Genomic DNA, 22,886 nt, shown 5'->3' with positions numbered 1-22,886 from the left:
TTCGCATGATGAAACCCATCCTAACCGTTCCTAACCCATTTCCTTACATCTTCGCCTCAATGAGCTGTGCATGCGTAGACTTCAAATGCGCAGATGGCTTGAATGCAATTGGATTGGTCAGCGACCCAAGACCATGGCTGATGGTCACGAATAGCTCATCTCCCTCAACGAGCCGAACAGGTGGATTCCGGCTGACACCAATTCCACAAGGGGTTCCAGTCAAGATGATGGTCCCCTTTTGCAGCGTGCAACCCTGTATTTTCCGCATCGTCAGCCAAGCAGTGACCAAGTGGTCGGATTTGGCATCCTCTGACTCAGCTGTTAACTTACCTGGGAGAGAAACGAGACAATTTTGGGTACGGTGAAGATCATATCACTAGCCTCGCCCTGCTGCATTACTTGGCCGTTGAGGATAGTCTGTAGCTTCAGAACTGATGGGTCAGGTATTATCTTGGAGGAGACTAGTGCCGGTCCGATTGGAGCAAACCCATCGAAACCCTTGCCGCGATCCCACTGTGAGACTTCGTTCTGGTGAGTCCGTGCAGTAACATCGTTGGCGGTCATGTAACCCAAAACGTACTCCATGGCCTGGTCCTCGGAGACGTCTTTGCAGGTCTTGCCGATAACGACTGCGAGTTCCACCTCATAGTCTAGGTGGCAGTCGTGTAGGTCTGCGCAATGGGGAGCAATGATATGGCCAGAAGGGTGGTTGATGGTTTCGGTTGCCTTTAGAAACATTGTAGGGGTTTCAGGAATTGACAACTTCATTTCTGCCTATCAAAAAGATTCAGAAACTTATTCTTTAAGTTCACAAGTAGTTATAGTTTTTGCAACGTTGCGGTAACGTTTGCGGATTATTGCGGCATTACTTACAGCGTGCTCTCGGTAGTTGAGTCCAATGCATCGTATCGTACCCGCTTCTTCTGGTTTAAGTGGTGCTAACAGCTTATTATTCCGTTAACAAAGCTGACCTATGCGCCCCCCAAGAATATTTTGTTTTTCTATTGACTAACCTTTTTGACTTGAGTTATGTCTGCCGAGAGGACGGCTGATAGGTCCAGGGCGGACTCGGTTCGAACAATCCTGGCATATACATCTTCACCACGGTGTAAAGCGATTCCAACTAACAAGATTCCCTGTCAATGCTGCGGAAAGATGCTGGTACGATCCCATGCTTTGGGATCATTCTTGGTACAGTGCATCATACCATCTAGGTCATCGTCTATAGGTTCACCGTATCTCTCTTTGCCGTTGATGTCTTCGAATCGAATCAACCTATTCCAGGCCTGGATGTAAACAGTTAGCCCAGAGCGTCGAAAATTTAAGGACTCAGAGAGATAGACGACGACAAATATTTGGAAAGTTACAGATACTCACAGGCTGGCCGTCATCCAATAGTGCTGGTGTCATTATTTCTTGTCTTAGATCTAAGACAAAACAACTTGCTATCAGGACTCCAAGCCACAAAACTAGGGCGACACCGTGGCGGCGTTCCTTATCTGTATATAAAAACTTCCCTTTTCTTTTTTCCCACTACTTTCCTTTCGTATATGCGCTGGAATCATCGTGTCGGCGATTAGGCATCCTGGGCTGTCGGTAAATAGATTTCATAGGGCTTGCTTCAGCGTGGGTCTGCCATCGGCATATTGGAAAGCGTCTGTCGGCGAAATCGGGAAATAGATCTCAGCTCAGCTCATGATAACGACTGTTATCATAACGATCAAGAGTACTCAAAAGGGACCTTGTAAGTCCTCTTGAATACTACAAATACGAATGGAGACGTTCAGGGAAAAAAAATTAATCACAAATCAAATAGTCTCTCAACTACAGCCCTTACAATGGACGAGAAGAAAATTGTGACCCCAACAGCTGAACTCTCTGAACATGCCTCTATTTCTATCAACAATGCTTCCCATTATGAAGCGACCCCTGTTGAAAGAGAGACGGTAAAGAGGAAGCTTAAGTCACGTCATATGCAGTTTTATGCTATTGGAGGCACAATTGGAACGGGTCTATTCGTGGGTATTGGTGGTGGTCTTGCCCAAGCGGGTCCGCTGTCTCTCCTATTGGGCTATAGCATTACTAGTATCTTCATATTTGCTATGGTGAGTTGCGCCTCCGACCTGATCAGCATTTATTAGTTTGAGATCATGAGGAAACACCCTGTTGGGTTACATCAGCATCAACTAACAGATAGTATAGATGCGATGTCTTGGAGAAATGACAACATGGATACCACTACCTGGAGCTACGCCTAGATTCTGCTCGCGTTTCGTTGACGAGGCGTTGGGATTTGCTGTTGGCTGGAATCAGTGGTATAATTGTGCAATCACAGTCTGTGCAGAGATATCCGCTGCTGCTGCGGTTATTCAGTACTGGAACGATACTATTTCGGTAAGTCCTAAGGCGCCACATTCTCTCATTCAGTTCTCACAACTATCGGGAAATTCAATTTCTAACAGGTACTGTCGATAGCCTGCTGTTTGGATCTCCATTATTCTAGTTTTAATTTTTATCTTCAATCTCATCGATGTGGGAATCTTTGGAGAAGTTGAATTCGTATTTTCTTGCGTCAAAATCGTGGCCTTGGTCGGCCTCCTCATCCTATCTCTAGTCATAGATCTAGGAGGTGGCCCCACCCATGATAGACTTGGATTTCGGTGAGTCTGATACGCCAACAGCAGACGACTATAAAAATAAGCTTAAAATGGCTGACGTGGGCTTTGGTATAGATACTGGCACAACCCTGGCGCTATGGTAGAGTACATTGCCAGCGGCGACACAGGACGTTTTCTTGGCCTTTTTAACGCCATTGTCAATGCAGGATTCGCCTTTGCCGGCATAGAAATGGTTGCCGTTGCAGCAGGAGAGACAGAAAACCCCCGATACAACATTCCTAAGGCTATCAACCGTCTCTTCTGGCGTATCATCTTCTTTTATATCCTCGGCACGTTGGCTATCGGAGTGATGGTTCCATACACTGATGATCGACTCCTGAACGGTGGTGCTGGTGTTGCCAGCTCACCTTGGGTCATTGGAATCTCGCGTGCCGGCATCAAGGTGCTGCCGTCCATTATCAACGCTGTTGTCCTCATTTCTGCTGCTTCGTCTGGCAATGCACTGCTATACAGTGGTAGCCGATATCTGCTTGCTCTGGCTGAAGGCGGCCAGGCCCCAAAATTTCTCCTAAAGTGCACCAAGAGGGGAGTTCCTATTTATTGTGTCCTCTGCACCGGTGCTCTTGCACCTCTCACCTACATGGCCGTTAGCTCTGATAGTGCCCGTGTGTTCTCGTGGTTCGCCAATCTTGTTACAACTGCCGCTCTATTCACGTGGTGCAGCATTTGCATCGCTTATATTGGTTTTGATCGTGCACTCCGTGCGCAAGGAATAAACCAGAATGAAGAGCTGGCTTTCAAGGGTTTCTTGCAGCCATACATATCTTACATCAGTCTTGCATTCTTCATACTTGTCATCATCTTCAATGGCTTTAGCGTCTTTATTCATGGCCACTGGGATACACAGAAGTTTGTGGTGTCCTACGTCGGCATTCCGTATGTTTTTCTTCCTCATCTCACTCCTCGAATCCTGTACTGACTATGCGGTTTTAGTATTTTCTTCACCCTATTCCTTGGATGGAAGTTTATTAAGAAGACCAAGCTCCATTCCGCTGAAGAAATTGACCTTCACACAGGACGCCAGCTGGACGAATCTACGGAGTACGCAGAAAAGCCAAAGGGTATGCTTGATCGGCTCTGGAAATGGGCTGCATGAGGTATAATGATTACACATGACATGATTGAATATATTTGCGACAGTTTAGTTTGGATAGTTTCTTAATAAAGATTGGTTACGTCTTTACTATGTCTACTTCTCACATCTCCCAAACTGAATATGACGGAAGAATTCACTTGTGAAACGAGGTAGGCCTAGATCGTCGACCACCGCAGTAACACCGCAGCAGCGATGACGGGCAACACGCTTACCAGTTCTCCAAGCCCCGCAAATTCCGGAGGAATCCTAGCATTGACAAAAGCACCTGCAGCGAGAAGGACCGCAAAGGCGTTGTAAATGAAGCTCCAAACAAAATTGAACTTGATGCGGTTGACGGATTTCCGACTGACGTTCATCATAGTGAGGATTCCACCCAAAGAAGGGCGCATGAGAACTACATCCGCAGCAGATTGCGCGACATCCGTGCCTTCGTTCATATGGACGCCGATTGTCGCCTGCGCAAGAGCAACAGCATCGTTCGTGCCGTCACCACAGAAAACTATAACCGGTTGTTTACGATCTGTAGTCGTACCAAGGAGCTTCTGGATGTATTCCTTCTTGTCGGCGGGTGAGCTTCGAGAACGCACAAGGTCGCTAGGAATGCCAAGCTTGGACGCCAAAGTCTGCACAGCTCCATCATCGTCGCCAGAAACTACATGGGCCGAGATACCACGCCTTTGCAAGATTCTAATCGTCTCTACCGCGTCAGGTCGGAGCTCGTCTTCAAGACCGTAGACCGCCTCTAACGTATTGTCGATAGTGAAGCAGAAGACTGTGTATCCTTGAGCAAGCATTGGTTGAACAAGTTCATGCTCCGTTACATTGACCCAGCGGGAATTGCCTGCTCGAAGACTCTGGCCGCCCAAGATGGCTACAACACCTTTACCAGTAATGCTCTTGGGCTCAGCAACAGCCGAGGCCATGATTCCAGCTTCCTTAAGATGAGTAGCCACAGCGAGCGACACTGGGTGTCGGCTATTTTCGATGAGGCCAAGAAGAAGCGGGAGCTTGCTCTTGTCGGCATGATTCTGAGCGACAACAGAAAGCCTTCCTCTAGTCAAGGTCCCTGTCTTATCAAAAACAACGTGTGATGTCTTGTGAGCAATTTCAATAGCATCTGCAGACTTAAAGACGATACCCTTCTCCGCCGCGATTCCGCTTGCAATCACAATAACCATAGGAACAGCCAATCCAATGGCACAGGGGCAAGAGACGATGAGGACAGTAATGGTGTAAGTGATAGCCTGAATGGTAGCTTCGGATCCATCATACCCACGGATAGTTATACCTACTGCAATCCAGATGATGAATGTGATCGTCGCTAATGCCACCACAATCGGGACAAAGTAGGATGCTACTCGGTCCGCCAGATCCTGTAGCTTAGGTTTCAAGAGTTTAGCTTCATCGACCATCGCAGCAATAGCACAGATAGTATTGTCGCTAGGCAAACGGTTCAGCCTAACAGTCATAACGCCAGATCCATTGATAGAACCAGCAATCACCACGGACTTGGAATATTTTTCCACTGGTCTGGATTCGCCAGTAAGCATAGACTCGTCAACTTCAGATGATCCCTTGATGACAGTGCCGTCAGTCGGAATCCTGGTATCAGGGAGGACTTTGAATGTGTCGCCGTATTGTAACAGCCGCGCGTCAATCTCGCGTTCCGTTCCGCTCTCTTGGTCTACAAGGATAGCTGTCGATGCCTGAAGTGACCGGATAGAAATGGATTCAACGGCTCTTTGACGAGCGAGAGCGGCAACCCATCGACCTACCATAATCAAGGTTACCAAGAGAGTGCTTGTTTCAAAAAACTGGCCAGTCGAAAGAGGTTTCCCTATAATGAGGTATGCAAAAGAGACCACCGAGAACACATATGCAGCACTCGTGCTTAGGACGATCAAGAGGTCCATCTCGACAACCCTCGAGAAAACAAGAGCCTTTAGAGCCTTAGGATAGAAAGGGCCTGCTATGATAAATTGAACAATTGTAGCCAAGGCGAGTGAAGCCGAGGAATATGCTACCTCCCTCTTAGGTAGTGGCGCCCAAGCCATAACTAGCACCGGAATCGTCAAGATAGCAGAGAGAAGCATCATGTACCCGACATGGCGAACATGCTTGCTACTAGCCTCTAGCGAAGGGTCACCGCGTGGAGGAGCAAGCTCGATTGGCGGGCCCCAAATTTTCTCAACCAGGTCTCGAGCTCCGACTATCTTCGGGTCAAATGCGACTCGCACAGTCTGGTCGTCTACGAGTGCCATGTCGATAACGCCGTCTGGCCACGTCTGACTGAGGAACTTTGAGGGCTCAGTGGGGACGATAAGATCTAGGCCAGATCCTTTGTTCTGGACTCTTTCGCATTTAAACTCGGTCGTTCGCTCTAGATGTTTCATTACTTCCTCTACTGATCCTAGTCGAAGATCAATGTTGAACTCAGCTCGTGAGAGAACCAGACTGGTCTTCAAGTCCTTGACAGCGGGGACAGTAGCGAGAGTTCTATTGAGCTTTGTCTCGCAACCAGTACAGGTCATACCAGAAATGCTAAGCACTACATGTTCTTTGCCGGCGCCCTGATTTTCTATGTCTGTGTTGGCTTGAATTGGGGCTTTTTCGATGTCCAGCACAGGATCAGGTGCGGGAGAGGAGCAGCAATCATCGCTGCAAGACCTCTGAGGGCTGATCGGCCGATCCTTTGTGCAGCATAAGTCCACACATCCAGTCTTTGGAGTCTTCGCGATATCCCGCTTTGGTGGCTTGAGGCAAGAGCTGGAAGAAGCGGCACTGGCTGGCTCTATGGTAGTCTCATTCTTGGCTATTCCGCAACAAATTCCTGCAGATTTGTCCTTGATATGTAGAGCTTCAGGGTTTTCGTCAGAGCAACAAGAACCAGGACAGTTATCCGTCGGCATTTCTTTCCTAGCTTCATCGTCGCCAGCTTGACAAGGCCCGGAAGGCTTGATTTTGATCTTGACGTCCGCAATTGGCGCCTTTGGGCAGCAAGTATCGACAAACTTGTCCTGCAGCAGTGGTTCCTCGGCCGGTTCACCCTCTAAGCAACATGACTTTGAGCACTTGCTTTTGAAGAGAGGCTTCGTGGCGGGCTTGCTGTTTGAACAACAAGAGCTAGCGCAATCGTCTGTAGAAGGCTGCCTAGCGGGCTTAGTGGACGTGACGTTTTCACCAGCACCCTTTCGCAGGCGAAGACGGTTCCTCGCGGCCTGGTCCTTGGTGATAGATTCGCTACTGCGACCGTAATCAGGAGAAGTTTGAAGAGGGGAGCGACCCGACGAGTCCTTGAAACACTTCTTCCCATCGAGAGAGCGGCGCTCGCGGACGTCGCAGCAAGTTTCCTGGCCAATAGCAATGAGAGCGCGGCAAATGCATCCCAAGGTTCGCAGAGTAGCGCCATAGCGGTCGAGGACAGACAGACTATGCTGGCTACATGCCTGGCCATCAGTCGCTCCACCGCATGCTGAGATGCGTTAGTAATATGAATGCCCCCCAAAAGAGCGGTTACTCACCGTTTGGCTGAGTGTCAAGGCCGAGGACAGTCGCAGCATTCATCTCACACTCTCGCATTGCCAAGCGATCAAGGCAAGACGTGTCGCAGCACGGGCTGACTTTGCCGCGGCAGCAATCAGGCGCGTCAGTGTCATGCTCGGTTTTGTCATCCACGCATTTGCCAGAAGAGCAACAATCATCCGATGTGCCCTGAGTGCGCTCTCCTTGACCGGGGCTCTTGGTGTCGAGAGTCTCAGGGCAGTGGTCATCGGAGCGGGATTGCTGGTAGCCGTTGGTCTGCTCAACCGGAGCCTCAATTGACTCGGCCAATATTTCCGGGGCTGGCGCCTGTTGGCCGCAACAGTCGTATCCCATATTGAAAGTGGTTTTGCCTTCAGTCAAATTTTAAGTCGATGTGTCGAAATTGATTGTTTGGAAAGTGCCTGCATCTCACGAGCATAATACGTAACTACCCCCCAGCACGTGAACTGACCCCATGGTGCATCAAATGTGAGGAAATCAAAACAGGCTAATGTCCTTCTGCCAAGCACGTGCGCGGAACTAAACCGCAGTTTAATCTTATCCATCATGGAGGAATGTAGAGGGGAATGAAGAATATCGAGGGGATTCTGAAGGTGAGTGGGAATGCGCCAAAAAAAAAAAAAAAAAAAAAAATAGGTGCACAGAGATCATGGATGAACGAGCATACAGGACTTGTTTGTTTTAAGAGCTTGCGGAGCAACTCAATTAACAACGGCCGTTAGCGTTCATGTATTATATCGATGTAATAGTACATGTAGTAATCATATTACAGCTCTTGCACTTATATCTTTTAATCATTGGCTACAGCTATGTACTTATACTGAGCCTTGACTTTTTGACATTTGCTTTATTAGTGTTACGAAGAGACATGTGGATTCATCCAGCACAAGCGGGGAGCACAGAATAAGCCTCAGGCGTTTGCGTTTCTTTATCCGAAACAACAGCAAGGTAGCAATAAAAGACTATATTTATTCCCAATCTCCCTTCAACCCTTTTAAAAGAGGAGGATTCAGATTCTTCACACTGAAAAAAGCTTTGGGCTGTTTGACCAAACAGCGGCTTCACTTCTTGTCGTCTGGCAATCAATACCTCCTTTCTGTTACGTTCAAGCGTTCTACTTTTTCGATTCCTTGGAATCCTGTATGAAAAAGTATTTTTCTTTTGTAGTAACGTGGGGTACTACTACCTAATAATTCACTGATCCAATGTCTCAGTAGCATAAGCTTAGACCGCCGTTAAATGAATGTTCGGTGGCCTTGACTTGACTATCTATGCATCCAAATCTCATCTTGGATATCTAACGCCTGTTCCCGACCTCTCTTCTTTCACTCTCTAACCTCCATTTAGTGTGCGATTCTTTTTGATGGAGTCAATGTTACCCCCGCCAACATCAGCACCAGCGTCTTTGGCAGATATTACTGCCCCCCACGACCACGACTGCATTATTCATCAATCAACTAGTTCGCATGCATTGGTGTTAAAAATTGATAGTGAGCCAACCCCGTGAAATAGATAAATCGTAATCTTGAGCTGCTACAATGCACATTTGGGATACAATCCTTGGCGTTTGTACTAGAATGTCCGAACGACCTAGCAAAAGCATAGAGAGAGAACCAGAAGCCGAGCTCGTCCAACAGTTCAGTGAAAGCAGCATTGGTCGCTGGACCAAATTTAGAATAATTATTATTTTCAATGGGTTCCCATTCGATCACCATCAGTAAGTCTTCGACTTCCCTCGTCCAACGCCTGCAATTGTGGCTCGATATTGTAGAAATGCCTCCTTTTGATTTATTATTAAATCCTACTGCATTATTATTGTCGATGGATTTTGTCTTTAGAAGCATTTATTGACCCTACGCATATTGACACCTGTCGGCAGAATATGGAGCCCTACTTGGGGGGACAACTGAATGCACCTCGTAGAGCAAGATTTAACCTCCGCCTAGAAAAGATCACTCCTTTATATCAACATCATGACCCGTACCATTTTACACTCCTCTTGGCCATCGCATCCGAGCAGCGATAGAAGTTAAACGGACTAGAAAAACCGGGTTAATCTTTTCGGGTGTGATCCTCTGCTTCTTCAGTTCAATCGCTAATACATGCATAATATTTTCAATCTCAAATTTTAATGACCAACTACGAAGTTTAACTTGTTAATCTTTCCACTTCTCAAATTTTATCGGGTTTACTGAATATATTCAAAGAGCCCAGGACACCGCCTACCTCGTCAGAGCAAGGACCTATATTAATTCGGCACAGTCGCGTGCCATTTGGGCCATAGGAGACCTTTCGTCTCCGCATGCTATCTCTGCTACTTGGCGCGTATACTACTTACATACAATCTATCCAACCGTATCAAAAGTATGCCAGCGAGACAAGACCTTTTTGTTAATAGGTATACTACTTTAGCTTGAAGATCAGCCTTTTTTGCAGACTGCCGCTAGAAGTCAACATAAACATTTAAGGTGCAGTGTGTGAACGACGGATCTGATTACTGATCAAGTTACTGAGAGCCAAGCCAACTGCCTTATGTGCTACTGGCACGACTAGTAAACGGAGAATGCATTACAGCAGCTTGGGGTAATGGGGGACAATTGAGCTACTTCGGAAAATTTTGTTTTGCCTAAAAATGTCTTAGAAAGGGTGTGTCTCATAGTGGTAACGCGCAGCCAAGTTCAAGCTAGTGTTGTTCAAACCAACCTTGAGATGCCTGTATATGTATGTTTAATAATCACTGATGCAGGTACCGAAGATCGCCAGATTGAACCAAAATGACAAGAAAGTGTGGGGGTTTGTTACGTACTCATTGAAGATAGTCTGGATGAATAAGCAAAGCGAATAGAGGTTGCAGTCTGAAAAGGGTTTACTATAGTTGATTGCGCAGAGAGTTCTTGGGCATCAGCATCTTGTAGGTAGTGACACCAGGAACGGCGACATGTGCTTCTATTTGAAGTAAGCATTACTATATAGTTGAGATTTCACAATTTTCGTATGTCAATGGTTACTTCGTCCGCTAAACATGAAACAAAGTAGATATTCAAATATGTTATTCATTTATTATCTGCAAGGCAGGCCTCTTTTCAACCGCCTAAGATTACTTAATGTTTGTCTTCAAAGCCCTCTACAGTAGTAGTCCTAGTAATGTGTCTCGCCAATGCCTCATCCCCATCTTCATGGACAGCATGACCACTTTGAATCACAGATACGCTGTCTCGGAAGACAAACTCGTAGAAAGCGCTGGATACCAATGTGGCAGGTATGCTGGCGAGGATAGCGATAGGAGAATAATTCATATAAGTAAAGGCTTCCTTGCCGAAGAAGATCGCGGCAACGATTCTGGGACCAAGGTCTCGAGCCATGTTCATAGTGAGAGTGACGTCTCCAAAGCTCCAAGCCATGACAGCGTATCCCATGCCGATCATGAGAGGAGCGAGGGCCGGAGAGATGAAAGGGTTGGCCGGGTCGATGGCAGCCCAGATGATGAAACCGACGAAGCAATCGCAGATGAACTCTGTGAGGAATACGTATCCCATTGATTGTCCGGGGTTGGGAAATGAGCACAGAATACTTGCTGGAGCGCCATTGGCGACGAGAGGCTTGCCAGCGGCGAGGAGAAGTTCCTTCATCTCACCGATTTGCTGGTGGTATATTCCCATGAGTACCAGAGCAGCAATAAATCCACCAAAGATTTGACTCAATATGTAATGAGGCACTTTCTTGAGGGGGAAACCTTGCCAAATACAGAGGCAAATTGTAACAGCTGGACTGAAGTGGCCGCCCGAGGTTGGGGCACAAGTGATGATGGCAAACGCAATGCCCAGGGCAAAAGCAAAACCGATCGCAAAGAGACTTCCATAGGCTGAGGCACCGATAGGCGATGTGGCGTTCAAAGTGAAGGTGGCAATGGCTCCGATTCCAGGCAGCACGTACATAAACACACCAGTCGCCTCTGCTATACACTCCCGCAGCCAGCGTGGCCGCGAGTGCTCGAAGTCGAGTCGGCGCTGCGAGACGCGTCTAGGAGGGACAACATTGCGCGGGATGTGTTTCTGAGTGGCTTCAGTTGTGCCCAACTCCACTTCATTTCATAATAAGTTAGTTGATGACTGCATATATACCGACAAAGATACTGTATCCACCAAGAAGAAGGGATAAACTTACAGTCATGGGTGTGTAGACGATCCAAGTCCTGAGCCACCATGTTGCTGTCTTGTGTAACCTGACGTTTCACTTATATTGTATGTTCAAGTTCTTGAAGTGTGAAGAGAGGAGGGACGGGGGGCGAGAAATGCTTGACACTGCAGGAGAAGGCAAGAGACTAAATAGTTGTATGCTACCTGAACACCGACACCATCACCAGGAGTGCATACCATCATCATACGGTCAAGCCGTGCCAGCCTCTTGCAAACTCCGCACCCTGGTTTGCAGCCCCCCCGTGAACGTACATTCAAGCCAGGCCCCCCATGAACGCATATTGAAGCCCTGACTTTGGATCTGGCTTGCGTGGCGTTGGATCGATGTTTTTCGATAGTTGACAGCAGTTGGTTGGACTATCTGCTCCTAACATCAGGTGGCTTACATGAAACGGCCTATTAGCCGTCCTGCGGTTGGGGTAGCTTTCGCAACTGAGCCCACTTTGGTCTCTGTTTTTTTTTCCCTTCTTTACCCCGGACAAGAGCCCACATTCGCCCCCGCCTCCATACTCCCCCCGCAGTCTAACGATCTTTCAGGCTATCCCTCCGGGTTGGTTGCATGGCGGACAACCATTAGCCCAGTTCTGTTGGTAGCCGCAGGCAGGGCAAGTTACGGATTAGCTACTCCTTTGTAGGGGAGAATCTATGCGACGTTGTACGGCGGACACCTCGTCAAGTCCGTAGCATCGTCGCTAACAGGCGGCCCCATTAATTTGCCCGACTAGACTGGCTGGACAAGCATTCAGTGGCTTTGAAAGCCTTCTGTCATCAAGTGGATATAGGATACGCATGGTTTTTGTTTTTATTGGCCTCATGATGCATAAAGGGCGTATACTATAGGTTTGTTTTACCATTACCATTATCATTTTTTTTTATATTGCGGAATTATCCTTTCCGGACCCAGTCGCTAGCAAAGTCTAGACAATGCTCGCTGCTGGAGACGGCTCGTCCGGCGTACAAATGCTGGCGGCAGTTGAAGTCTTGCGGTACGGAATAGACTCTCGGAAATAGGATACAAAATAAAGATGAGAGTTGATAAGTACATGTACCTAGTACTAGTATAGCCGCAGACTAAAAAAAGCGCCTTTGTTGTTAGCCCCCCAACATTGCCACCTGCATTTTCGCGGCGGGAACCCGAAAACAGATTACAGACGTGATCTTGATTACTGTGCTCTATTGCAAGCTGAATTGGATGCAAATCAGCTTTGGAATTACCCCGTACTGGGGGAACTGGGCTGTGTGGGGAGATCCCTGCTGAACCTCACCTCATCTGATTCCCCCACACGAAGCCTGAGATTTCACCCACAACCGTTGAGCTGAGAATCAACTTTGATGCAGCTGTTTATCTCGTAGTTTAGATCGTAGTCGTTCCAACGGGCTTGACCGCTCCAGCTAGAGGATATTGGCCCACACCCCGCGTTTTTCGTGAGCCAAGGGGCGGCTGCTTGATTCTTGATTGGATCGAGGGCATTGCCAACCCATGACTCATGAGGAAGCTGTCTGCATCCATGAAGCCATTCAGCAAGTTGAGCCGAGGCATGGATCCATCGAAAATGAGGAGAAGCAGGCTAGCCTTTCCTTTCCGGGCATTATCCTAGCCGGCCCTCAGTTTTAAAGTCGCCGGGCGCTTTTTGGCAACCTCCTTCTTTCTGTTTTACCCCAAACAAAACGCCCAAATTTAGATCGAAAGCTGAACGTGGCGTTTGGCGGCCATGCTACAAAGGAAAAAAAAAGGAAAAAAAAAGGAAAAAAACAAATTTACCAAGGTAAGACAATCCGCCAAGCAGCCTTGCCGAGTCGGAACGGCTCCGAGCGTGCCACGTTTAGAGGGTTGTAGGATCAGCCACCACTTTCCTAGCTTCTATACGATTTACGAGCTGCGCGAACGTATGATGAGAGCGTGCACGGCCAATCAACTTCACCCGGATCACCCTCGGATCAGCTTCCGTCGGATTGCTCTCGGACATAAGATCTGTTGTGTAAGGTAGACTTTTTACATCCCGGCTTTCTCCTTGAACGAGCTACACTAGTTCGTCTACAGCGTGTAATGGCGCCTAGGTAGTCGTTCGGATCCGACACGGAGAAGTCTAGTCCTTGAAGAAAGGAACAAAGTTTACACAGCAAAATAGGCAACGAGACTACGATAACTAAGCGGAAGCTGTCGTCGAAACCGCGGTTGTTTGTGCTTCAAAGAGGGGAACCGTCCTACGTCTAGCATTATTGAGGTAGTACGTGGCTGAACATCCAATCAAAGGTAAATACACTAATATAGAGGAACTCCCGGTTGAAGAGAATATTACACTGCATTTCCTTGTATTATCAGACTAAATGATTCAACAACCAACAAGCTATTGTCTTTTGGTCCGAAATATCGCGATATGCGACTTAAACGGCCGTAGTGGAATCCTGGACACGCCATGTATGCATATCTCGTCAATAGACTTTCTCTAGGATGTGTGAGACTCTTTGAATTTGTATTTCTGGGCTGATAGATCGGTAGATAGTATTGCCGTTGTAGAGACTGAAGCAATTAAACCGTGACGCTAATCTGCGTAAGCCACAATGCCTAGAAAAAACAAATAGCTGGTATTTCTTGTACAGGTTGTGGAGAGATAAGGATTGATTCGCTAAAATTATTAATTGTTTGATGTCAAGAGCTTGAAGCGAGAAGCATGCCATCGTGGAAACTACATGTAGTGAAGAGTCACTAGAGCACCATTGTAGACTTTATTCAAACTAGTCTGCAAGAATGATTAACATCTCAATAACATTCTGAATATCCGTATGTGCCATATTTTTAACATATCAAACAATGATCCATATCTATGACTATTTTTAAAAAACGTGTTTTACAGATAGCATATAATATAGGTCTATCAGATGTATGTATGTTATGTTTCATTGAAGTGCTGCATCACATCTATAGGCGTATCCATTGTAAACTTTGCTCTAACTTGATAAAGATCTGACTGAGTATCAACACATCTAATCTGCGTACGCAGCCTTCTTTATTTCATCCAGGATCCTATGAGTATTTGCTGCTGACTCAAATGTTGCGTATTTGGTTGTATCTCCCTTGGCGAATGCATTATACATCGAGTGTACATTTGCAGCCATTGGCGAGAGTGTTTCAGCAGCAGGGAGTCGATAGCTCTGAAAATCAACCACCTCAAATGGTCCGTCTCCATTCTTGATTCGAATTTCAGCGTCCTTATCAACTATTGACCATGTTGAGGGGCCGGTGACCATGATTTCCCCCTCGGTGCCGGAGATATACCATCGTAGGTCGTGTTCGTCACCGTTATACCTTGGCTTTCGGAAAGATAGCGAAGCTACTGCCCCACTACTGGTAATTCCTTGCACTAGAATTTGGTCGGGCGAAGTTTTCACATATGCTGGATCAACGATGTTGTTATCGGGTCCTGTAAGCTGTACGGTCTTGTATCCCGTTTTGAAAATCGACTGGATGTGCGAAAGATCTCCCAACACGTGGACAAATGAATCGAGAACTGTCTATATTAACAATTTGTTGCACAGATTGGATGAATTGTTTGTGGCTTACAGTGACCAAAGATTATAGTGAATTCATTACCACCACTCTCCATGTCGAGGTAAGATTTCAAGCTTTCGGGCCAGACATCCACAGAGCGACTTAAAGAGCACGCAACCACTGAAGAACTAAGGACTCGGCCAATCTTATTGCTGGAAATTATTTCTTTTAGTTTCTGCATCATCGGAGATGCTCTGCCTTGGGCCCCGATAAATGTTTGAACATTGTTCTTCTTTGCGAGCGCCGCCAATTCTTCAACTTCGGCCGTATTAGCCGCCATTGGCCATTCCACAAAAACGTTTTTGTTCTTGAGTAGGGCTGATTTAGCAAGTTCGTAGTGGTTCTCTACCCGAACTGATACGACAATCAGATCGACATCGGGGTCGTCGGCGAGGTCATCAACACTTCCATATGCCTTGGTCGATTCTGGAAGGCCTTGTGCCGCAATGGATCGCTTTGCAGATTCGACGCTAGAGTTTGCAAGAGCGACAATCTCGTATTCTGGCGATTGAAGAAGAGCCGGAAGATGGGAAACTGCAGTCCAGCAACCACGTCCGGTGAAGGTTTTCGCGGTCGAAAGGCCAATAAGGCCAACTCGGATTCGTGCCATGATATGATAATAAGGTTTGGTGAATTCTCAACTAATCCCGAGTGGTCGATATTATTGGAAAGATTGAAGCCTTTTATAATTATCTAGATGCTCAACACCGGGTTTCGGTGTAGGCAAGCATATCGGCGCAGTTAAGCATCTCGGCATTGGCCATGTAGATCGTTTCGGAACTTCCAAGGCGCTGATTCGACAAGACTAGCAACATCCACTCCATGTTCGTAGATTCATATCCATGCAACTACGACGAGAGTCAACTATTGGCCAATATAAAATATTTATTCAGACGTTTAATCCACAACACACAATTCTGGACTTCCCTAATAGGAGTGCCGGTATAGCGCCGGCATTGTGGATTAGAAAGCATCGGCGCTTCCGCGTCTGTGATTCGACGAGACAGATGAGGCCCACAGCAACTCCGACGCTATTCCCAGACGAGTTGATAACTGTGCCATGAGGAACGCGATTGCTGCGCGGGCCTCTGGTTGAATCATGCTACTTACATATTTTTCACTCAACGCAATGCCTTTCCCACGAAGAAAACGGAAGGCATGTAATGAGTGCCACAAATCAAAGACACGGTGCTCCCAATCTAGCCCTTGTAGTAGATGCCGTGCCCGGAATTTGACATGCGAATACGTCCATGACTTCTTGAACCCATATGGCAGTAACCCGCAAGGTCAAGATAATTGGGGCTCAATACTGCCAACTATTGGAAACTTTGGCGATGATCCAACCATAAACCCCAGTAACGCGCTTGAGCCAACTTTTGATGAGATAGTCAATGGCGCTATAAGCAGCTCGACTGGGCCTCAGCCTGGCTTAACGTTTCCGCCCGCCTTGGGAGAGATGGCAACGCAAGGGTCGGAAAACTTGTCACAGCAAATACTAGTTCCGCCGAATTTAATATCAAAACACATACCTATTAATATTTACTTTCAGCCTACTGTCGATCCAGCAGAAGACGCAAGCGAACTGTCTTGGTTGCAAGTTGGAAATAGCCATTGCCTTGACCCCGAAGGACATAAGCCAAAGACTTCGGTGACACAAAAAAAGGAAACAATCGAATCAAAATTGACCAAAAAATTGTTAATTGGGCAGCTTCTCAACTACTCCAAGATGATGAATAGTAATCGTCTTCCACCTTTTATCTTTGCCCCGTGCAAACAAGACGATGGCTGTGGATTAAATGGAAGCCACCAATGTCTATTACGGCCCCTGGAAAATTGCCGTGCCATTACAACAATAGCAGAGAATATAGAGGCATCAAACAAGGGCTTTTTTTGGACGATTGTTGAAAATGAGGTGCTGCGATTGTACAAGGAGGTGAGCAGAGTGCCTTTTATTACCTTACTACTACTAGGGATAGTCATGCTAATATGATGTAGTTGTCGCGCATGAATTGTTATGAGGTCCAGGCATCATTACAGGCATGTACAATTTATGCCCTATTATATACACGATATATAAAGCCGATTCAAGCTGGAAGCGTACTCCCAGTTATTAAAGCAATTATTGTATGTGTAGTTTCTTCAGTAATGACTTGGCTAATACAGAGCATACAGGATTTTGGCCGACACCTCCATAGCCTATATAACTTTCGAGCTCCGCTAAGTACAGACGAAAGCGTTATCAGACAAGAATGGATACTGAGAGAGAGCACTCGCCGGTCAGTAAATAGCAAAGTTTATTTGCCCTTTGCGCGTACTGACTCCAATCACAGGACAATATGTGTGCTTTACGGTATAGAACTACTCCTGGATGTGTTCAGTGAAGATCCAGACCATGTGAAATGCCGGGGACTTGAAAATGTGCCACTTCCATGCACTCGAGATCTCTGGGAGCCAGTCCCGGACTCTATATGGATAAGACGGTATCAAAATTCCATGTCGCTACACCACGGATATGAGACTATGTGTCTTGGGACGATACAATCTTCAATCTTCCTGTTGAGGGGCCGAACTACTGAGACTGGATCGAAACAATCTGACTCTCATGAAGCGATTTCTCATTGGTGCGAAGAGGCTGATGAGCTTGGAACCCTTGTATGGATGACGATTATGGTGGAAACGAGATGAGTTGAGGAGAGGTTTGAACATTTGGCTTGGCAAGGTATTTCACGCCGAGCCCGAATAACATTTAATGTCAATATCCGAAATTAAGTATATATCGCCTGCCTTTAATGCAGCTTATATCTCACTAAAAACCCTCTCGTGGTATAAAAAAAAAGAAAAGCAATTCCATCGTCTGCCAAAAATTACCTCGCCATCACAACCTTGTGTCCAAACGTCCGTTTCAGCCACTTCAACTGCGCTCCATTTCCTCTATGGTACCCTAATCGAGTCAAGTCCCCCTCTACCTTCAATCCCTGCCATGTCCTTGCTCTCGATAAAGCTGCGTACATCAGACCTTCCCTTGAAGTCTTCACTACATCTACCACAATGCTGTCCAAAGCCATTCCTTGAGCGTCATAAACGGTCAGAGCCCAACCAGCAGTTAGTGGGACCTGGATTCTCCCGAGGAGCGAATATGGTTGCGTACCTCCTAAAGGTAGAGCCCGACAAGTAGGATAGATGGTTCTGGTTATTCCATTATGGAATTTGACAATCGGCCAGCCTTTGTTGCTGCTACATTCTCGTAAAAACCTTCGAAGCGCGTCTTCAAGAGCGTCGATTCGTAGCCAATGTGCAGGCAAATGTTCATAATACTCAGTAACAAGCTGTAAAAGGTTTCCAAACGGCTCGTATCCAATAATAATTCCTTGGGCGCCGTTGCATAATCCGCTGCCGGGATCGATATTTTGCAGCAGCACTACTGGCATTCCTTCTTTCAGCTGAACTTTAGCTCCAAGATTGTAATCTCTCAATATCCCGAAAGAACCACGAGTATCTCTCTCTTGATTGTATGCTAGGTATTCGTGCTCTCCTTCATTCCATCCATAAACATCCACACTTTGATATACCTGCAGAGGAGCCCTCAGACGGAGGAATTTTGCATCGTTAAGTTCTCGCACGTCTGCTCGCGTTGTCAAAAGTTTCACCGCATGGTTGCTCGTCTTATTCTTCCGCTTCCTCAAAAGCCCCATGCTGTCGTCGGAAACCTTTAAATTAAGTCGAATCTCGCGAGGCAACCTGACAAGAGCAGGATCTTCTTGTCTGAAGACGGCAGCGAGGTGTACGTTATGAAAATTGCATTGTTGCCACGAACGGCTTTGGAAGGCCCATTTGTCTTCCTCATAATAGAGATTGATGTTGCAATCCTCATTCAAACATGTATAAGTACCTTTTTGTTTGTTGTGCTTAAGATAGCTGCCGCAATGGAAGCAGTTTTGGAATGGCATCACGGGTGGCAGCCCACAAAAGTCTCCAGTTACGATAACCTGAATACCTCCAAAGGGAAGAGAAGAAGATTTTACAGCCTTCATAACCTCGTTCAATCGTTCAAAGTGGAAGTTCTCGACCATGTTTATCTCCGAAATGATAATTAATTCAACGTTTGCCATTCGTTCGAACAATTGTGGGTTGCGCTCAGGATTCGTTATCTGAGATAGGCTCATTGTATGTGAGTTAGACATGCAGCTGGCGAAAGACCATGTGTTTCTGCCCCCATTTGCTAGTGCTATATCGTCCGTTGGGGTCAAGACAAGGACATTGTTGCCCATTCCTTCAAGGCGATCTCGAATGACTCTTAGCACTGTAGACTTGCCACAGCCTGCTGGGCCAGTATAAAAAATGTTGTGGCCTTCGACTGCGAGTGAAACCAAGTTTTCTTGCTCAACTGATAAGATCGGACTCTGCCCTTTTGTTAGATTTCTTGAGCGAGTTTTGACTGGAGCGAGCTCGTCGTCATTCGGTCTTTTTGAAGTTATATTCAATGCAACTGGTGTTTTCGATGACGACGCTTGTTCAGGATCTGCCGCTGTCAATTTATCTTTCTCTTTTTCTCCAATTCCCGGGCATTCTTTACGATTTCGGTGTAGCTTGGGAATGAACATCACCGGTGTCGGAAACGGCTGCTGTAGACTCTGTCGACCGAGACCGCTGGATGAAATAGCAGAGGCTACTGACCGCCTCCATAGTCTAGCGAATAGCATAGCGATGGCTCCAGCCTGAGAACGGGAATATACTTTACAATGAAACTTTGTAAAGTCAATAATTAACAGTGAAGAAGGTCACTCGCGAAGAAAGAGAACATCGCTGAGTGGTATAGCAAGTATCGACTATGGCAATGTTGCCAGCTGGTGATGTCGGAAGAAGTATGCCCCTTCTATGAAAAGTGACACAATACTGATAGAGACGGGAATCACTTGTCACTGAGCTTGAGCCAGCTACATTATCGTCAGAGGGGACTGACTTGATGGATGAAAGCTGGGCACTGAAGCATACACTGGACCATATAGTAGATGACAGGCGTAAGTGAATTAAAGGCTAGGTGCTGAAGTAGATTAGATACCAGACGCAAGTGAATTGCAAAGAAGGGAAATTCTGTCACTCCAACACATAGCTATTAATAGCCCTGACGCATTCAAGAAAGCAGTATGATATCACAGTCGTATTGGTGATGGTAGATAAGATGTTCATGTTTTTATTTCATTTTTGCTGCTCTTGCCCTCCCTATCTTGGACCCTCATCTCCATTTACAGCACAACCAACTCACTCACGCCTTAAACGAAAAGCCACATGAGAAGCATATATCCAAAAACAAGGCTTTCGTGTCTATATGAAATGTTATATACCCAGCGCCGCCATTCTAAGTATTAAAATGATGTGCTTCTGTAACCTGGTGACAAAGGGTATCGCCCAGAACCAAAAAAATAATAATATGCCAATTGTATTGACCGCTTCTTATCCTCGCTCATCATTCCATTATCAATATCTTCTCCCCTTTTAATGTCGAAGCTTGTGCATCTCTTTTCTCCAGTGTTGTTCAAAAAACCACTCTTTCAAAATAATAGTACCGTACGCCCAACTCCGTGTCCGCCGAAGAAAAACAAGAAGACGTTGCTCCGAAATATGCGTACAGGATGTACATAATACAGGTGTCGTCGAATAAGAAAACGGGAAAAATGCAAGACATTCAAAGTCTTGGCATTAATCTGAGTGCTTATTCATGATGGGGTCCCACAGCATGGGGTCTTTGCAAATCATGTCTTCGGCGTAGACTCGGTAGCGCTCGAGAATGTCTGTCTGTTCGATTCGTTCTTCGCCAGCTTGGGCACCAAAGCTGAAGTGGGCAACGACACCACCGCCATCAGCAACAGCGTCTGTGATTACATAGTCAGCATCCATCTCATAGCAACATTTCTTCTTTTCTAGGAAAATAGCTTACGTCTTCCAGTCCTCTCAGGCATGGTGACGGCAAAATGCTGCTCGTCGTCGGCGTCAATTGGCTTGGCCTGATTGATATCCTTGCCCATCATGACAGTAAACTGAATTCCCATGCGCCTCAGCTGGAAATCCCAAGTCTTGAAACGATACTGGTCCAGGCTATCGTTCTCGATATTGTCAAACAGGCTGTAGTGCTCTTGAGCGGCAATCTGCCACTTCTTCCAGCCCTTTCCAAAAGCGTCGTATTCCGTCTCGGCAATGGGAGTGCGGTCAAGGATGTGGTCGTTGCGGCCCTTCATGGGTAGCCATCGGTGCTTCTGGTGGTCGGGAGGATTCCAGTCAATGACATTGAAATCGTCGGGCCCATCCCAGGAGGGCAACGCAGATGGTCGCCAGTCCAACTTGCTGCCGGGCTTGGGCGCAGGGTAGGCCTTGTTAATCTCGGGCATGTAGGGCTTAATGGCGCCAAGGTTCCAGTGAATCCAGCTAATAAGCGGTTGGTTGATGACATTGGCGGAAACGACGTAGTATTCGGGGTGTTCAGCTCGGGTGGTGACAATGGAGGGGATGACGGAGTCTTCGATGTAGACCTGGCAATGCATGTTAGCTCAAGGATTCCAATCCACCCTCACGCTGCCTTATTCTTATTCTGGGGTCATTCATACTATATCGTCGTCCATCTTGACATACAAGACGTCATCTTGGATGAGATCGTAGGAGGAGGCATAGCCGCCCTCGCTCATGTCAATGTCCCATTTTTCGTAATCGGGCTCGCTCGCTAGCAGTTTTTCGAGGAACTTGATGTCTTTCTCTTTCTTAGTCCGCTGAAGGAAGATGACACCGTCGAGGAGGCCGCCGTTCTTGGCCAAATTGCGCTGTTATTTCCGCCATCTCGGGTTAGCAGGCTGCTTCTGACTGTTGGGTTGGTGTACGCTGTACCTTTAGATAACAATCCAGAATCGAAACGGTGGAGCGACGGCCGTAGAAGATGAGGCCCATGATCTTCTTCGCCTCGGCCGGACGCTTCCAGGTGACGCCGCCAATCTCGGTGGGAACGCAGTATGTCGAGTTTCCGTGCCGCAGCGTGCCCTTGGGACACTTGTCATCCACGGGTTTCTTTGGCGGTCTCGCTTTGTCGCCCCCCGGCCCATGTGGCCGTCCTGGCCCTCCCGGCGGTGGAGGAGGTGGAGGAGGAGGAGGATGAGGAGGATGTGGTGGTGGTGGCCCTCCTGGTCCTCTATGGCCGCGGAGATCGCCTGGCCCGGGAAGCAGATGGAAGTTCCAGACGTAGATCAGCAGCGAGATGAAGAGGATGGAGCCGCCGAGCAGCGAGTGCACGGCGTACTTGTTGTTGCCGAAATTCAGCAGCATCGTGTCTGCGTCGGCGTCGGCGTCGACTGTGTGTCCAAGATGTTGTCGCGCTCGCGTCGCCGGGCGGATGTCGTCGACGGCCTGCGAGGGGGGAGAGGAGGAGAGGAAATGCAGACGCCGCTTCGTCGCACAGAGAGGCAAAGGGAGGCAATTCCAGGTCCAGATGCGCGCCGCGACCGCGCTAGTAGGGGGCCGAGTTAGTGCGAAATGCAGCGTTTTTGGTGCGCCCAATCCCGTGGATGCTAACTTTCCCACAATTTCGAGACGACCCGCCTGGAGCGCTGGAAAGGGACCCTAATCGGAGATATTCCGGGGGCGCAGCATGTAAATGGATAGGTGGGAGGAGAAAAAAAGAGGCGGATGGGTGCGCAGAAAAGGGGTGCAGCAGTGAGGGCAGGTGAAGGACCAAGCGATGAGGCCTGGTGGAGGAGAAGGTGAGGGTCGAGTCGCAAACCATCGACTCGATTCTTGCGAATTATTGATACTGGCTGTCGCTAGTCTGATCGCAAGAGATTGCC

At 47.3% G+C, this 22,886-nt stretch overlaps 7 protein-coding genes across 9 annotated transcripts; 2 read left to right on the top strand and 5 right to left on the bottom strand.

Annotated features, from left to right (window-relative positions):
* Nucleotides 1-43: 43 nt before the first annotated feature.
* On the bottom strand, nt 44-1,410 carry TrAFT101_010525 (uncharacterized protein; the record flags this gene model as incomplete). Its single annotated transcript, XM_024907065.2, has 6 exons — nt 44-253; nt 331-774; nt 874-945; nt 1,014-1,123; nt 1,208-1,286; nt 1,378-1,410. 6 exons carry the CDS (start codon nt 1,408-1,410, stop codon nt 44-46), a joined length of 948 nt encoding a protein of 315 aa, XP_024756324.2.
* Nucleotides 1,411-1,559: 149 nt separating this feature from the next.
* Nucleotides 1,560-3,858, top strand: TrAFT101_012064 (uncharacterized protein). Of its 3 annotated transcripts, XM_024901198.2 has the most exons (5): nt 1,560-2,105; nt 2,203-2,394; nt 2,476-2,660; nt 2,733-3,554; nt 3,612-3,858. In XM_024901198.2, exons 1-5 carry the CDS (start codon nt 1,839-1,841, stop codon nt 3,772-3,774), a joined length of 1,629 nt encoding a protein of 542 aa, XP_024756323.2. In that variant the 5' UTR covers nt 1,560-1,838; the 3' UTR covers nt 3,775-3,858. The 3 variants fall into 3 exon arrangements, with proteins under 3 accessions (XP_024756323.2, XP_065985119.1, XP_065985120.1); XM_066129463.1 differs by lacking the exon at nt 1,560-2,105 and having other exon boundaries at nt 2,149-2,394; XM_066129464.1 differs by lacking the exon at nt 1,560-2,105 and having other exon boundaries at nt 2,149-2,394; nt 2,463-2,660.
* TrAFT101_010524 (uncharacterized protein) lies at nt 3,744-7,730 on the bottom strand. Its single transcript, XM_024911094.2, has 2 exons — nt 7,296-7,730; nt 3,744-7,246 (listed from the first exon to the last, which is right to left on the bottom strand). The coding sequence occupies exons 1-2, from the start codon at nt 7,648-7,650 to the stop codon at nt 3,930-3,932; spliced, it is 3,672 nt and encodes a 1,223-aa protein (XP_024756322.2). The 5' UTR covers nt 7,651-7,730; the 3' UTR covers nt 3,744-3,929.
* Nucleotides 7,731-10,313: 2,583 nt separating this feature from the next.
* TrAFT101_010523 (uncharacterized protein) lies at nt 10,314-11,857 on the bottom strand. The gene is made up of 2 exons (XM_024901172.2): nt 11,482-11,857; nt 10,314-11,398 (listed from the first exon to the last, which is right to left on the bottom strand). The coding sequence occupies exons 1-2, from the start codon at nt 11,519-11,521 to the stop codon at nt 10,419-10,421; spliced, it is 1,020 nt and encodes a 339-aa protein (XP_024756321.2). The 5' UTR covers nt 11,522-11,857; the 3' UTR covers nt 10,314-10,418.
* A 2,641-nt stretch (nt 11,858-14,498) lies between these two features.
* Nucleotides 14,499-15,673, bottom strand: TrAFT101_010522 (uncharacterized protein; the record flags this gene model as incomplete). The annotated part of the gene is made up of 2 exons (XM_024910287.2): nt 14,499-15,022; nt 15,076-15,673. 2 exons carry the CDS (start codon nt 15,671-15,673, stop codon nt 14,499-14,501), a joined length of 1,122 nt encoding a protein of 373 aa, XP_024756320.2.
* A 515-nt stretch (nt 15,674-16,188) lies between these two features.
* On the top strand, nt 16,189-17,859 carry TrAFT101_010521 (uncharacterized protein). Its single transcript, XM_024910789.2, has 4 exons — nt 16,189-16,996; nt 17,059-17,187; nt 17,236-17,339; nt 17,394-17,859. Exons 1-4 carry the CDS (start codon nt 16,193-16,195, stop codon nt 17,746-17,748), a joined length of 1,392 nt encoding a protein of 463 aa, XP_024756319.2. The 5' UTR covers nt 16,189-16,192; the 3' UTR covers nt 17,749-17,859.
* Nucleotides 17,860-20,195: 2,336 nt separating this feature from the next.
* On the bottom strand, nt 20,196-22,789 carry TrAFT101_010520 (uncharacterized protein). The gene is made up of 4 exons (XM_024901243.2): nt 21,937-22,789; nt 21,663-21,872; nt 20,999-21,587; nt 20,196-20,933 (listed from the first exon to the last, which is right to left on the bottom strand). Exons 1-4 carry the CDS (start codon nt 22,366-22,368, stop codon nt 20,761-20,763), a joined length of 1,404 nt encoding a protein of 467 aa, XP_024756317.2. The 5' UTR covers nt 22,369-22,789; the 3' UTR covers nt 20,196-20,760.
* Between the last annotated feature and the right edge of the window lie 97 nt (nt 22,790-22,886).

This window comes from Trichoderma asperellum, chromosome 6 (assembly GCF_020647865.1).
Source record: "Trichoderma asperellum chromosome 6, complete sequence".
Taxonomy (NCBI): Eukaryota; Fungi; Ascomycota; class Sordariomycetes; order Hypocreales; family Hypocreaceae; genus Trichoderma; species Trichoderma asperellum.
Note: the sequence above shows the minus strand (reverse complement) of the source record. Positions and strands in the feature narration are given on the sequence as shown.